The 16,673-nt window shown below is 40.3% G+C and overlaps 1 protein-coding gene, 1 long non-coding RNA gene and 1 pseudogene across 2 annotated transcripts; all 3 read right to left on the bottom strand.

Annotated features, from left to right (window-relative positions):
• Positions 1–400: 400 nt before the first annotated feature.
• On the bottom strand, positions 401–1,057 carry LOC126598503 (probable phospholipid hydroperoxide glutathione peroxidase; annotated as a pseudogene).
• Positions 1,058–2,900: 1,843 nt separating this feature from the next.
• LOC126598505 (uncharacterized) lies at positions 2,901–3,979 on the bottom strand. Its single transcript, XR_007614863.1, has 2 exons — positions 3,847–3,979; positions 2,901–3,628 (listed from the first exon to the last, which is right to left on the bottom strand). It is a non-coding gene; the product is annotated as an uncharacterized LOC126598505 (long non-coding RNA).
• A 1,752-nt stretch (positions 3,980–5,731) lies between these two features.
• Positions 5,732–6,997, bottom strand: LOC126600392 (F-box/LRR-repeat/kelch-repeat protein At2g27520-like). The gene has a single exon (XM_050266973.1). It carries the CDS (start codon positions 6,995–6,997, stop codon positions 5,732–5,734), a length of 1,266 nt encoding a protein of 421 aa, XP_050122930.1.
• Positions 6,998–16,673: the final 9,676 nt, after the last annotated feature.

Genomic DNA, 16,673 nt, shown 5'->3' with positions numbered 1-16,673 from the left:
TTAGACAATTAGGCTCAATACCATGTAAAACTTTAGTAGGCTAGGTTTTCAGTTGTGTTTGCACACCCTTTCAATCGAGGGTTGCTTGTATTTATAAGGTCAGGTTTTCAGTTGTGTTTGCACACCCTTTCAATCGAGGGTTGCTTGTATTTATAAGGTCATAGAGATTACATCAGTGGGTTTGAAATACCCTATTTACACTCTAGTTTGAAATTCAAACTTTACAACAGCATAATAAACTTATCTAAGAAACATTCAAAATATTCCTAGATTTATCAGACTCCCTTTGAGATAAAGAAGAATCACGCACACAATAGACTTGAGAGTTTGAATGTAAATGGGAAGTCTGACTTGGTCTAACAGTTTGTAGTCTAATCAAACTTTACACATCGATCTTTTATGCTCTGATAATTTTCTTCATCTGCAAACACGTTTTATTTTCTGGATGCCAAACCATACACTTCCTGCTGTCCTTGATACTCAAGAAGATTCGAACAAATTCTGGATGTCTTTCTCTATTTTAATAGGTAATGTCACAGGAGCATATCTCTCCACAACCTTTCCTTCTTTGTTACCCAAAAACTTATTAAAGTTCCATTGGATGCCACTCCCAAATATCCCACCTTTCTGCCCCTTTAAGAATTTGTAAAGGGGTACCTCGTTCTTCCCATTCACCTCAATCTTGTCAAAGAGTGGAAATTCAGCTTTCAGTCTCCTCATTGTTTCCTGGCTCTTGTCCTGCAAACTGGTTGCAAGGAAACGCCAAAATCTCAAAATCTTTGTTTTTGTACTTTCCATACGAAACACTTAATTCCTTGAAGTTTGATTGTGTTAAATATTTTGAAGCAACATTCACCATAACAACCACCTTGCCACTGTATTCGCTCAGATTTACGTCGTTACCATGAACATCCTTGACAGTGAATTCGTATACAGATTTGGAACTTTCTTCAGCCATAATTCGAGGAGAAGAGAATTGGGAAGTGTAAAAGTAGCGGAAGAAAGCAAAACCCAGAAAGAAGAGAGAGACCCAGTTGGTGAATTTCAACGAACGCATGCCAACATGTTACTTAGATTCTCACTCAAAAACTATTTTTTTTAAATTTTTTTTATGAGGTGACAACAACAACAACAACAACAACAAAACCTTTTCCCACTAAGTGGGGTCGGCTATATGAATCCTAGAACGCCATTGCGCTCATTTGTGTCATGTCCTCCGTTAGATCCAAGTACTCAAGTCTTTTCTTAGAGTCTCTTCCAAAGTTTTCCTAGGTCTTCCTCTACTCCTTCGGCCCCGAACCTCTGTCCCGTAGTCACATTTTCGAACCGGAGCGTCAGTAGGCCTTCTTTGCACATGTCCAAACCACCGGAACCGATTTTCTCTCATATTTCCTTCAATTTTGTCTACTCCTACTTTACCTCGGATATCCTAATTCCCAATCTTATCCTTTCTCGTGTGCCATACATCCCACGAAGCATCCTCATCTCCGCTACACCCATTTTGTGTACGTTGATGCTTCACCGCCCAACATTCTGTGCCATACAACATCGCTGGCCTTATTGCCGTCCTATAAAATTTTCCCTTGAGCTTCAGTGGCCTACGACGGTCACACAACACGCCGGATGCACTCTTACACTTCATCCATCCAGCTTGTATTCTATGGTTGAGATCTCCATCTAATTCTCCGTTCTCTTGCAAGATAGGTCCTAGGTTGCGAAAACGGTCACTTTTTGTGATCTTCGCTAGATTGCTCCGGTCATTAGTGTGGATAAGTATATAAATGGATAGAGATAGGAAAGCAAACACAAGATGTACGTGGTTCACCCAGATTGGCTACGTCCACGGAATAGAGGAGTTCTCATTAATTGTGAAGGGTTTACACAAGTACATAGGTTCAAGCTCTCCTTTAGTGAGTACAAGTGAATGATTTAGTACAAATGACATTAGGAAATATTGTGGGAGAATGATCTCGTAGCCACGAAACTTCTAAGTACCGGAGTGTGGTATCGTCTTGACTTGCCTTATCTGTCTCATAGGTAGATGTGGCATCTTCTCTGGAAGTACTCTTCCTCCATCTAGGGGTGGTATCTGTAACTGGTGGAGATGCACAAGGTAATGTATCAATTTCACTTGAAGCTTACTTGTAGTTTCATGCTTGGTCAAGCGAGATACAAACCATGTAGTAGGAGTCCCCCAAGTCGCCGAGCTAGGGGATCTGCTGAAAGAGGTGACAGACAAGGTAAGCAATCAGAGCTCCGGCTGATTGTTCACATTCTCCCTATCTTGCAGGCAGCATGAATGATAAAGAGAAGAAAAATGAGGAGAGATGATATGGGATACTTTTGCTTTTGAAGAAGTAACTTTCCACAGGCTTATTCTTGAACTGGGCTGGAGGGTTTTCTGGTTTCCTCCAGAGTATAAGGCCGACTGAAGAATTTGAGGGTCAAAACAAGTCCATCAAATCTAGAGTACGTTCGACCCTGCTGATATGGGATACTTTTGCTTTTGATAGAGTAGTGGATGTATCGGCACGTGTGCTGTTACGCTTGTCTCCACATGCTTCCTTGTATCCTTCTCACTTGCCCTATCTGTTCCTCAGGCAGATGCGGTATCTTCCCTGGAAGCATAAGATGTTGAAGATGAGTACTCGAGAGCAATGCCAGGTAAGTAATCAGGTAAGGGGTTCCAGGCAGTCAGTTCCTGGCTGGAAGCTTGATTCCAAGTGCTGACTGATTGCTCTCTTTCTCCTTGTCTTGCAGGTAAGAACAAGGCCAAAGGAAAAGACAGGGAAAAAGCATGATATGGGATACTCTTGCTTTTAACCCTGATGATATGAGATATTCTTGCTCTAGTATAGCTTGTTTACAGAGGTATTATCGGGGGGAAAGAAAGCTGAATATTTCGAAAGGCTTTGTTGGGAGTGCCCTCTCAGATAAGAGAAAGGGTTGAGCATTTTTGCAGGTCTGCCTGTCCGTTAGGGATGGAAGTCGACATATATAGGAGTCTCCCTAACATCAAGTAATAATGCTATTCCTTTACCCTGCTTGGTTATAGCACGGTAGTGGGAGCTGCCAGCTTCACATGTTTTAACTCTGTCAGAGCACTTTGAAAAAGTGGTTTGTGGTATCTGGAAAGCTGATGTTGCGTGTGAAGATTACAGACCTGTCGGGGGTCTGGCTCTCGAGATTCGGAGAACGATGCCTCTTCGATTTTTGAGAAAGCAATCCTGCTGGGGGTCTGGCTCTCGAGATTCGGAGAGCGGTGTCTCTTCAATTTTTGAGAAAGTAATCATGTTGGAAGTCTGGCTCTCGAGATTCGGAGGGCCGTGCCTCTTCGATTTTGGAGCAAGCAATCTTGTTGGGAGTGTTTTCTCGAATGTGAGTAAAGGTTGGGCATGTTTGCTAGTCTACCTTGCCACGAAGCACAGAGGTTGACACACAGGGACTTTCCAATTATCCAGCAGTGGTACTGTTCCTTTACCCTCTCTTCGATTTTGAGAAAGTAATCATGTTGGGAGTCTGGCTCTCGAGATTCGGAGGGCGGTGCCTCTTCGATTTTGGAGCAAGCAATCTTGTTGGGAGTGTTTTCTCGAATGTGAGTAAAGGTTGGGCATGTTTACTAGTCTACCTTGCCACGAAGCACAAAGGTTGACACACAGGGACTTTCCAATTATCCAGCAGTGGTACTGTTCCTTTACCCTCTCTTCGATTTTTGAGAAAGTAATCATGTTGGGAGTCTGGCTCTCGAGATTCAGAGGGCGGTGCCTCTTCGATTTTGGAGCAAGCAATCTTGTTAGGAGTGTTTTCTCGAATGTGAGTAAAGGTTGGGCATGTTTGCTAGTCTACCTTGCCACGAAGCACAGAGGTTGACACACCGGGACTTTCCAATTATCCAGCAGTGGTACTGTTCCTTTACCCTTGTGGGTAATAATATGGTAGCTAGACCTTCAAAATTTATGTGTCTAAACTTTGTTAGTGTTGTTTCTTTGCAATTCTTTTACCCTTCTTGGTCAGAGCGATGTAGTGGGAGCTGCAAGCTTCACATGTCTCAACTTTGTCAGAGAACTTTGGCAAAGTTATCTGTGGTACCCATGAGCTACTGTTGCGTGTGGGAAGTGGGTGATTGAACAGTACGATTCATGTGCTTTCTACTTCGCCAGAAATCTTCAACAGAATGCCCATAATTTCCGCAAAGCTGAGTGTGCGTGTGACAGGTGCTGACAAGGCTGGAAAAGTAGGTGCCTCTTCGATTTCTGAAATCGGCCCTCGTGGTCTCTGAGCAGCCCAGCTTTTGAGAAAGCAAGCTTCTTCGATTTCTGAGATCGGCCTTTGTGGTCTTTGAGCAGCCCAGCTTTTGAGAAAGCAAACACCTCTTCGATTTCTGAGATCGACCCTCGTGGTCTCTGAGCAGCCCAGCTTTTGAGAAAGCAAACGCCTCTTCGATTTCTGAGCAGGCGCCTCTTCGATTTCTGAAGCTTCGTCGAGTGCAGATTTTTATAGGGGCTGACATTAAGTTCCAAAGCACACTTGAATATCCACCAGCAGAAGCTCCATTCTTGCACTTCTAAGATCTTGATTTGTCCGACCTCTTCTCTCTTCAACACCTTTGAAAATGTCTGGCCCCTCCGACCGTCGTTTTGACTTGAACCTTGTTGGAGAGGCAGCCCCGCCTTCTCCAGACAACATATGGCGCCCATCCTTCGTCTCCCCTACTGGTCCTCTTACCGTTGGGGATTCCGTGATGAAGAATGATATGACCGCTGCGGTAGTGGCCAGGAACCTTCTCACTCCCAAAGATAACAGACTACTTTCCAAACGGTCTGATGAGTTGTCTGTTAAGGATTCTCTGGCTCTCAGTGTTCAGTGTGCAGGTTCTGTGTCTAATATGGCCCAACGCCTATTTGCTCGAACCCGCCAAGTTGAATCATTGGCGGCTGAAGTGATGAGTCTCAAACAGGAGATTAGAGGGCTCAAGCATGAGAATAAACAGTTGCACCGGCTCGCACATGACTATGCTACAAACATGAAGAGGAAGCTTGACCAGATGAAGGAATCTGATGGTCAGGTTTTACTTGATCATCAGAGATTTGTGGGTTTGTTCCAAAGGCATTTATTGCCTTCGTCTTCTGGGGCTGTACCGCGTAATGAGGCTCCAAATGATCAATCTCTGATGCCTCCTCCTTCTAGGGTTTTGTCCAGTACTGAGGCTCCGAATGATCCCCCTCCGGTGCCTTCTCTTCCTGGGGCTCTACCGACTGCTGAGACTTCTCCTAAGCAACCTTTGTGAAGGCTCCCTCTTGTTTGTTTATTTTGACTCAAGTATATGTACATATTTGTAACTTATCGGGGATATCAATAAATAAGCTTTCCTTCATTTCAACGTATTGTGTTAAATACACCAAAGCCTTCTTCGCTAAGTTCTTTGAATTTTCTTTTGTTGAAGCTTGTATGTTGAAGCTTTGTGAGTGGAGCATATAGGTTGAGGTAGTGTTCCCTTAATTTCCCGAGTGAGGAAAACTTCTCGGTTATAAGCTAATTGTACATTGCACAAGCATATATAGTACCCATCTATTATTTTAGTAGAAATTCTATTGTTAGATACACCGTTATGTAATGCTACTACATATTTCATTCCATATCTATCTTTACCCAAAGTAAATAAAATATTTCATTCTATATGACCCAAAAATACTTTAGAACAAATCAAATAAAACTAGCAGAAGATACAATTTCATGACAAATTAGTAAGTGGTGTTGGCCAACAGGGGAGCTCGAAAGGGAAGCATTCTATCCAAGGAGGAGCCGCACCCCTTCTTGCTATCTTTAATGTTCTTGTGCGGATGTTGCAGATCACAATTAGTTGTAGCATATGGAGATACACGATTTCTTCATTATTTGGGTCTAAACCTAGCACGTTGACGTACCAATATTTCCAGCTGTTTAGCCATTTAGTAATCGGTGGATCTTCTGAAACCATTTGGTCCGTGGAGACCCTCTCTATCAAACACCATTTCTCTCCCCCGTCAGCGGCCGTCTCTTCTTCTTCTTTCAACTCCCAAATACTCAGAATTAATTTTGTTGGACAACGGGGAACTAGGGGAACAAACACATGGCACATACGCAGACGCCCTTGACACATGCCTAAGCGGTAGTGTTCAGTACTAATGTGATCGTCTACACGCTTATCAAATGCCGTGAAACGAAATTTATCAATAGTGATATCACCAACACCAGTACTAGTAGTACTGTTCTTGTTGAACGGATCCATCCGAGCAACTACGCCAAGATAACCAGGCCAATACAACATTCCATTGTACGCAATTGAGTGTCCACAAAAAACAGACGCTCCATAACCTTTAATTCCTGATGAGTATGATACGACTGACTTTCTCCATTCACCAGTTTCAGAAGAGAATATCTCCACCTCGAATTTTCGGGTACTGCACGGGAGCGTGTGTAAAATTCTCACAACCACATACCTATACTCATAGGCATTAAAGATACTACTGCTGTGTTTTCTTTTATCGTCTTCCTTCTTGTTATAGTCTGCATCACACAAGAATCCTACTTCCACAAAAGCAAACTGGCATTGAGGTGCTGGAGGAAGACCAACCCATCGCTTCGTGTGTGGATTACAGATGTAGTACTCGCGTTGATGGCATCGGGTTGCACAACACAAAACTATGTCATTATGCGTCCCTACCACAACCGGACCACCATCATCGGTTTTTATTGGCTCTTGATAACAGGGGACGAAACTCAAAGAGAAACTGCGTGATTTGACACCCGAATGCTCCACAGACATGGTAAAATTTTCCGTTTCGTGTTGAAATTCGGATTGGAAAAACAAAGTACCTCTTGTCAGATTAACAAAAGAAGGATCAGAAATAAGGGCGAGCCAACGCTTCGACACGGACTTGAATCTAGTAACGGATTCGCAAGGAAGTTGAAATAGGATTTCAGCCAATAGGCTATCGGGTAGATCATCTATACTCATTGTTTTGATTATAAGAGTTGAAAGAGCTTTGCAACAGATCCTACATATGGCATGGACATATAAATACACACACGTCTATACATATATATATAGCCGGCATTAATTTTTAGGTTTTTCAATACATGCAGGTGCAAACAAAGATAAATCATAGAAATAAACTAGGAATCCTAATCCGATAAAGTTGGATAGGAGACTTACTTCTTAGTCACGTCATCTATTGGCAAAAATTTACATCATTGCTTCCTTGACATTCACGGCCACTAATTTATTTATTTTTTTAGGTTTTTATTTATTTATTTATTTATAATTTTATAAAACATGATTGCAGTTTTTATTTATGATTTATTTATGACAAGTGGCCCATCAACTTTACTCTCAGAATGTTGCCTGATATTCCTTGTGAAAAACAATTTGAGATTTATTTTCCCCCCTCCCTAGCTACTTATAACTTCTTCATAATTTACATGTAAACTATATTCTACTCTAAGACCATCTCCAAATCTGGGCTAAAAGCCAAATTACCCCCCCCCCCCAAACACTCTCCAACCCATATTAAAATTTTAGGCTAAATGCCAAATGTTATTTCCGGGCCAAATACCCCCCAGCTTTCCCCCCGGGCTAAATGCCAAATGTTTATCGGAATTTAAATTTTTTTAGATTAAAATGTTCATAAAATAAATTTACAATAATCTACATATTTATTTAAAACAAAAAAATTCATTTAAGAAAAAAATTAGCCTAAGTTCATTCTTTAATAATTCCGGGCTAAAATTTTAGGGCAGAAGGGTTGGAGCAGAAAAGATGTTTCTGGGCTAAAAGCCAAATTTTCGGGCTAAAAAATTTGGCTTTTAGCCCAAGGGTTGGAGATGGTCTAAGAGACTTTATTTTTAGGGACAGTTGCTGAAAACATTGGATAATAGGGACCTGATGATAAATATAAACATGGAAATGGTGGAGGATGCAGCAACTGCAAACGCCGATCAATTGATCAAAAATCTCGCTGAAGGGTACAACACCAACATAGTGTTGGGGCTTAAAAAGACTTCACCACTTTGGAGATATTTATCTCACAAAGAAGAATGTAATGCAGCGGAATTAATAGGCAAGAGAAAGAAATAATACTCAAAGTATTACTCAAGATTTTTATTCACTCACAAACTTAGTACAAGAGGAAACACTCAAACACTCTTAGAAGCTTTGTTGCTTCTTCTCACTTCTCACTTAGCACTCTCACTTCTCACTACTTGCTCTCTTGGTTGTTACATCACATAGCTTAGCACCTCACCTATTTATAGGCAAGGTTTGCCAACTTTGGCATTGCTAGAACTTTCTAGCTAATGCTTAACAACCACACATTGTTACAAGTTTCTAGATTTTTCTATAAAAAGCCTTAGATATTTATGCATGCATTCCACCAACTTGAACTTTGCTAGAACTCTCTAGCATGTGCATCGATCTTTCTTTGTGTATGGGCTGGATCAATTGTCTTGGGCAAAGAAAAGATTACAATTCAACACATAGGACCAAGATGCTCAAGTTTCAGTGGAGGTCAGAAGCTAAGGTGAAGCAACCCTTATCCTAACATCAATATTTAGCATGATTGCTAGGTCCCACCATGGGAAAGCAAAAACTCACGTTGCAAGGATACTCTTTCAAAATTCTTTTATGTTGATTTTAGATGAAGCCACTTCTGCTTTAGATAGCAGGTCTGAGGAATTGGTCAGAGAAGCTGTCCAACGCTTGATGGAATATCCTACGGTAAGGACGAGCACATCCTATCTGCCCAGCATGCCCTCTTGTATTTTTCAAAAATAGAAGAGTGGCAGAGAAACAACATACTGTTTTAACTTACATTAGATTTGCAAGGGTCGAGTAAAGGTAGGCTGGACTTGATATATAGGGTACGCAAATTAGGTATTCCACTAAAAAGAAAGGCCATTGCTGGGACTAGGTTATTAGCAAAGCTCACAATATTCAGACGCGACCAACGAATTTTATCAAATTGAGCTGGCATTGATCCTTCTCCTTATTGATGTGTGAGTCATAAATAAATTAGTATTGGAATATAATTTGGTTTCCTAGTTTAAAGGGATTCCTTCCTAGTTGAGGATAGACTCTTCTATTATATATATATATATATATATATATATATATATATCCTCCGTATTGGAGAGATTAATCTAAGAAAATCAAAGTTATTTTGGTATCAGAGCCGAGAGTTTTCGGTCTGGTATATTTCTCCAATTCTAAACCTATTATCTTATCGTGTGTGCTTTGTGTCCCGAGACAAGGGACTCACTTGTAGAACACACCAAATCAGAAACACAAAAAAAGGCACTCCGCTGCTGTGATAGCTGCAGAAGGAGCATTGGTCGAAGATGATGGAAGTTCACGCGGAAGGATTGAATAAGATGGGTTATCTCAATGGGAAGACTCCAATAGTGGATGAAACAGAACCTAGGTTTATGAAGTGGCACACTGAGGAAGCAATTGTTCGAGGATGGCTGTTAAAAACTATGGAACCACATCTGTTAGGGCTATTCATTGAGTTACCAACGACGCATGATATTTGGGTGAACGTCAGTAAGATATTCTATGACGGGGCAAAGAAGTCCCAATATTATGAACTCTGATGCAACAAGAACAAAGTAGAATGGACGACCAGTGAACATCTATTTTGCAGAACTTAAAATTGTATGGCAAGAGATGGGCAAACGACGTCCCAACAAGATGGTGTGTGCAGCCGACTGGAAAAGTAGGAAGGAAGATCTTCAAAAAGACAGGGTGTACGACTTTCTTGCGGACTCGATGACTCATTGGATGTGGTACGGAGCATGCTTCTTCGACTAAAACCCATCCTTGGAATAGAAGAATGCTTCAACACCATTCAGCGAGAAGCACAACGAAAAACCACTATGCTAGGCGATAAGGATGCTGACAATGATCCATCTGTGGCCATGGTTAGTAAACCATTCCCAGGTCCATCACGCTCACTGCAGGATTTGAAAAATGCTGAAAAAGACAAGCTCCGATGCAGCCATTGCAACGACACTCTTCATACAAAAGATACTTGTTTCAAAATTCATAGATACCCTAAATAGTTCCTGGAAAACAAATCAAAGGAAAATCAGGCAAATGCCCAAATCAAACAAGGAAAGTCGAACTTGATCCTGGCCTTGCTGCAATAGTAGCCCATTATGATGGGCCTGACGAGTCTACAACACAATCTACCGTGGCAGCAGCCCATTATGGGCATGGAATTAAAGATGCAGCAATGGGTCACACCACCGTGGCATAAAACCAGCCCAAGGAATCGGTGCAGGTTATGGATCAGGATGACAATGGGCAGCACCTATCCTTTTTAAATATGATATCCTCAAATGATTCCAAGGACCCAGGTAATAAAATAACTGCCTCAATTGCTTCTGTTGTTTACGATACATGTTGGATTATTGATTCAGGAGCCATCGATCACATGACTTATGATCGAACCCTCTTCAACTCTATGTACCATCACCAAGGAATAGGATTATCACGGGAGACTGGGGTATTGCGCCAGTTATAGGGGCGGGTTCTATTGCATTCACCTCTAATCTCTCTTTACAAAATTGTTTACTTGTACCCTTACTATCCAGTAATTTATTATCTGTGGGCCAAGTCACTGAGCAATTAAATTGTGTCATGCTAATGTTTCCCACTTTTTGTCTACTTTAGGATATTCGGACTTAGGAAATCATTAGGCGTGGTACTAAGAGGAGGGGGTTGAATTATGTGGATGATGTTGCATTAGGACGTGTTCATCAAGTTCAAAGTTATAGCAGTGGAAGGATGAAGATTGTTCAGCTGTGGCATCGTCGACTAGGTCATTCTTCATTTGGATATTTGAGAAAATTACTTCCGTCGTTATTTAATATTATTTCAGACTCTTCCCTGAAGTGTAATACTTGCACCTTAGCCAAAAGTCATCGTGCTTCTTTTTCTCCAAGTTTTAATAAAAGCACCATACCTTTTGAGTTGATTCATTCTGATGTATGGGGGCCATCTCCAGTTACTACTCATCATGGTATACATTGGTTTGTGACATTCATTGATGATTGTACCCGGATGACATGGTTGTATCTTATGAAAAATAAAGGTGATGTGAGTGAAACTTTCAAGACGTTATATTCCATGGTTCGCAACCAATATTCACTTCCTGTGAAGGTTTTGCGATCCGACAATGGTAGTGAATATGTTAATCAAGATCTTTCTCAATTCTTTAAAGAATACGGTATCCTTCATGAAACTACTTGTCCTCAGACTCCACAACAAAATGGAGTTGCAAAAAGAAAGAATCGTCATATCCTTGAGACTAATCGAGCACTTTTAATTGGAACGTGTGTACCTAAGACCTATTGGAACAATGCAATAACTTATGCCGTTTATCTTATGAATCGCATGCCATCTCGAGTTCTCTTTTTTCGAACTCCTTTGGCCATGTTTGCAGACCATGTTACGCTTCCCTCTACTCTTCACCTGGAACCACGAGTTTTTGGGTGTGTCACTTATGTCATTTTCCATAAGAACCAACAGAGCAAACTCAATCCATGTGTAGTTCGGTGTGTGTTTTTTTGGCTTTAATCCATAACAAAAAGGCTATCGGTGTTATCATCCGTTTACTCGGCATATGTACGTCACTATGTATGTCACTTTCTTCGAGGATGAATTGTTTTTTCCTCCCCACCATACTCCTCAGGGGGAGATAGAGACTAGTGAAGACTATGGTTGGTTTGATGTGCCTGCTGTAGCACCACATGAAGAACACCAAATTGGGTTGGTTGAAGTTGATGCACAAAAAGGCTGAGAAAACCCATTGACCAAAGGCAACCATTGACCGAGAGCCTAGAAAAAGAAAACACAATCAGCCCAGTTGAGATAGTTACTGGGCCTATTAATAAGACCACTAATAGGACCACCGAAAACTGTCATGGCCCAGCCACTGCAGCATCACTGCACAACCCAAATGGGCGTAGGCCAGCTATTGATACACTATGCCACACCCTCTCTCCTCTTGTTTCTCAAGTACCTGTCCAAGATCAACCGAATATTCCTGAGGTAAGTACTAACTCAGAAAGCATTAAACCTATTTATGTGTTGCCTTCTAGAGAAAATTGAGGAAAACCCCCTGACATGTACTATTCGGAGGGTAAGGTGCATTCAATTGCACACTATGTTTCTACTCATAGGCTCTCACCGAGTTACTGCGCATTTGTCTAACAAATGGAAGATATAAAAATACCCACAAGAGTTGAAGATGCCTTGAAGAATCCAAAATGGACAAAGGCAATGTAGGTGGAAATTGAGGCTTTACAGAAAAATAATACATGGACATTGGTGCCGCTCCCCAAAGGGAAAAAACCGATAGGGTGTAAATAGGTATTTACCATTAAACACAAGGCTGATGGAACTATTGATAGATACAAGGCAAGATTGGTGGCAAAGGGATACACACAAACTTTTGGTGTTGATTACCAGAAAACTTTTGCTTCAGTTGCGAAGATGAATACCATTAGAGTACTATTGTCTTTAGCTGCTAACTTTGATTGGCCTCTGAGATAATTTGATGTAAAAAATGTTTTCTTAGATGGGGACTTAGAGGAAGAAGTATACATAGAGTTTCCACTAGGGTACAACATTGCAAACTCCAGTGGGAAGGTGTGCAGACTTTGGAATGTGTTATATGGTCTGAAGCAGTCACATAGAGCGTGTTTCGGCAGATTCACTCAGGCAATGAAAAAGTATGGGTACCGACAGGGAAATTCTGATCACACTTTATTCATCAAGTGGAAGGATGGTAAGGTGACCTTGCTCATCATATATATGGATGATATGATTATCACAGGTAATGATACAAGGGAGATTGAAAGACTACAAAGGTACTTGTCTGCTGAATTCGAGATGAAGGACTTATGAGGACTTAAGTATTTCTTAGGAATTGAAGTGGCTCGGTCTCGTGCAGGGATTTACTTGTCACAGTGCAAGTACGTGTTAGATCTATTATCTGAGACAGGGATGTTAGCTTGTAAATCGGCAGATACTCCGATTGTGCAAAATCATCATCTGACAATCTATCAGGATCAAATTCCAACTAATAAAGAAAGGTATCAAAGGTTAGTGGGAGCTCCAGGGAAATGATACGTTTGTAGCTGGAAATCTTATGACTTAAAGTAAAAAGCAAAATGTGGTGGCGAGATCTTCAGCAGAGGCCGAGTACAAAGGAACAGCTCATGGAATTTGTGAGCTTCTATGGCTTCGCATCCTTCTCACTGAGATAGGGATCAAGCCGGAGGGGTCTATGATGTTGTATTGTGATAATCAAGTAGCAAGGGAAATAACGAACAATCCTGTGCAACATGATAAAACCAAGCATGTTGAGGTAGACATACATTTCATCAAAGAAAAGCTAGATGTGAAGCTGATTGATATTCCATACGTGAAGACAGAGGAATAGCTGGCGGATATCTTAACACATGCGGTCTCTGCCAGTAGATTTTGTGACTCACTTGACAAGTTGGGCTTAGGAGATATCTACACACCAACTTGAGAGGGAGTGTTGACATGTGAGTCATAAATAAATTAGTATTGGAATATAATTTGGTTTCCTAGTTTAAAGGGATTCCTTCCTAGTTGAGGATAGACTCTTCTATTATTATTCCTTGCATCGCAAGGTGGTGGTGATGTGTGTGTATTACCTCCTTAATGGAGAGATTAATATAAGAAAATCAAAATTATTTCTCTAAATAGAGCCTGCAATGTTATAAAGGCACCAATTGCTTCTCAATTTACTTTACAATTCAAACAAAATCTAAAAGAGAAAAATGCGAAGGATTTGCTTTACCTTAATGGTCACTTCATTTAGAGAGGGAAATTTTATCTTGCTCCTACTGTTAACATGATCAAATAAATCCTCAAAGTCATATGTTTCAAGATCCAGAAAAATCCCAACTTCTTCTAAACATTCCGGGTTTCTCAAATTTGGGTTGTTTAGAAAGGAACCGGATCCCCCCCTGAGCATAGGGTGGGGATCCTTCTGACTGGATCATCTGAGCCATTGAAATTTGATCCAACAGCTACAACAGGGGGGCCCTCTAAAAGTTATAATTATTGTAGTCGTTGGATCAAATTTCAATGGCTCAGATGATCCGGTCAAGAGGATCCCCACCCTATGCTCAGGAAAGGATCCGGTTCCGTTTAGAAAATCCCCGAACTAGTGGAACTTTTCAAGATTTGGGCCACTAATTTATTTATATTTTAGGTTATTTTATTTATTCACTTATGTTTTAAAAATTAAGATTGCAGTTTTATTTTATTTATGATTTATTTATGCTTAGGGATGGATACTTGGAATTGAAAATTGAAATGATATATAAACCAAATCGGATTGCACCAAATGGTTCAGCTTTTGCAATTTTAAAATAGTTTCGATTTAAAATTGAACCACAGTTAAGAAAAATAGTTTGCTTTCAATTTTGAACATCTAAAACCAAATCAAAATCAACCTGCACCACAAAAATTAAAAAATATTTAATTAAAAAAAATACCAGTATTATGTGTTGGCTTCCAATTGATTATATGGTCAACTCAAGTCTCGGCTCTCAACCACCGTTGCAATCCAATAAGAGTACATCAATGTCTCTTGGAGATCCAGAACAAGGGTAAAAGCATGTTTCTCCATGGGATGCAAATCTCGAGGAAGCTTCTGTGCCTACGGTTCCGTACAAACCCAATATGAGAGTAACGGACTAAGATTGTATCCCCTCCTATTTTCCATCCCTTTCTAACCCCTCTTACTTTTTCAGCTATTGATTTCTTATTAAGTTAATTTAATGTTTTAGATTATGTCACCTCACCAACAGCTCCAAAGCATTTTTAAATCCCAATTTCTTAACTTCTTTTTGCTGCCTTTCCCGCTTATAAAGCATCTTTTCTCCCACCTCTTCCATTTTCCTAAACTTCACCTACTGCCGATTCGATTTTTGGGTCAAAATCACAATAAGTTTGATCTTCTTACCTTTTGCAACTCTATCCTTATGCCATTTTACACCGCTGCATCTTCATTGGGTCTTCCCAGGTCTATTTATGTAATTTTACCTTTTGATTGGGAAGACTTGAGAAGACCTAATGAAGATGTAGCGGTGTAAAATGACATACGAATAGAGTTGCAAAAGGTAAGATCAAACTTATTGCATTTTGACCCAGAAATTGAATCGGAGACAGGTGAAGTTTAGAAAAAGTGGAAGATGAGGGAGAAAAAATGTTTAGAGGCAGGAAAGGCAGCAAAAAGGAGTCAGAAAATTGAGCTTTAAAGATGCTTTGGAGCTGTTAGTGAGGTGGTAGAATCTGGAACATTAAATTAACTTAACGTGAAATCAATGGTTTAAAAAATATGAGGGGATAAAACGGGATAAAAAATAGGAGGAGAGATAATCTTGGTCCGAGAGTAACAAGAATTTGAGTCAAACAACCGTCAGCTCTTCAATCGTCATTCTTGCATCAGTGTAAGCTTCAGCTGCTTTAACAAGCACTAATATATAGTACAAAATGAATCAGCGTACTGTCAGTAATAATATGGGAAATAATTCATTCTGCTGCTAAAAGTCAAGCTCATCAAGTGACAAGTTAAGCCAAAAAAGCTTTGTCAAATTTTATAGCCTAGGAGTGGGCACTAATAGGGATGGGAAAAATACTCATGGGTTTGGATAACTGCGGTTACCCGTCCATTTAAAGTTCACAGTTACGGTTATGGGTAACCGTTTAGACGAACAAACGGTTATGAGTATAACCGTTTATCCATGAAATTTAAATGTGCGATTATGGGTATTACCCGCGGTTATAACGAGTATCCATCGGTTATGAGTATTACACGCGGTTATAATGGGTATTCATTTACCCATTTAATTTAATATATGAAATTAAAAAACATTAAAAACCCTAAATTTTCAATCTCATCGCCAGACTCAAGAGTCTCAAACTCCCCATCCTCCGCTCATCTCTCCCTCCTCGCTGCCCTCTCTCTCATCTTCGTCGCTCATCTATCTCTCATCGCCGCCCTTTCTCTCATCTCTGTCGCGCTCTCTCTCATCTACGCAGCTTATCTCTCTCTCTCTTCGCCGCTCATCTCTCTCTCTCCTCGCCCCTCAAGGTTAAGTCCACCTCTGTTGGATTCATGCTAATTAGTGTCGATGTTCCTAAATGGGATACTAATTCAATTTATACATTTCTTTTGTAGGCCTCTTTTGGTGACAACGAGTCGATGAGACTTTGTGATTGAACGTGCTAAAGCATTAGTGTTCGAAAATGTTTAGTTTCAGAATATTTTGGAGCTTTGAATCAACTAGTATTCAAGATAATGACTACTTTTTGTTTTTAGAAGCTTTACTTTGTAATCATATGGATTATAATTAAAGACTTGCTTGAGTGTAGCAGAAAAAGATCGTTCGTAAAATATTATTTCAATTATTGGAATTGTATGAAGACTTAAATGATTAAAATAGGGAAATGCATGCTAAAATGTTCCTATAAAGGTGTTTAATTGTCAGAAAACGAAAATTATGACAAATTTTGCTTCTGTAATTTTCAAGTTGTTAAAAAGAAAAAAAACATGTGGACAGGTAAAAAAAAGGGTGAATGAGTAAAA

The sequence above is a fragment of the Malus sylvestris genome, chromosome 14, assembly GCF_916048215.2.
Source record: "Malus sylvestris chromosome 14, drMalSylv7.2, whole genome shotgun sequence".
Lineage (NCBI taxonomy): Eukaryota > Viridiplantae > Streptophyta > Magnoliopsida > Rosales > Rosaceae > Malus > Malus sylvestris.
This window is presented reverse-complemented; position numbering and strand designations above follow the sequence as displayed.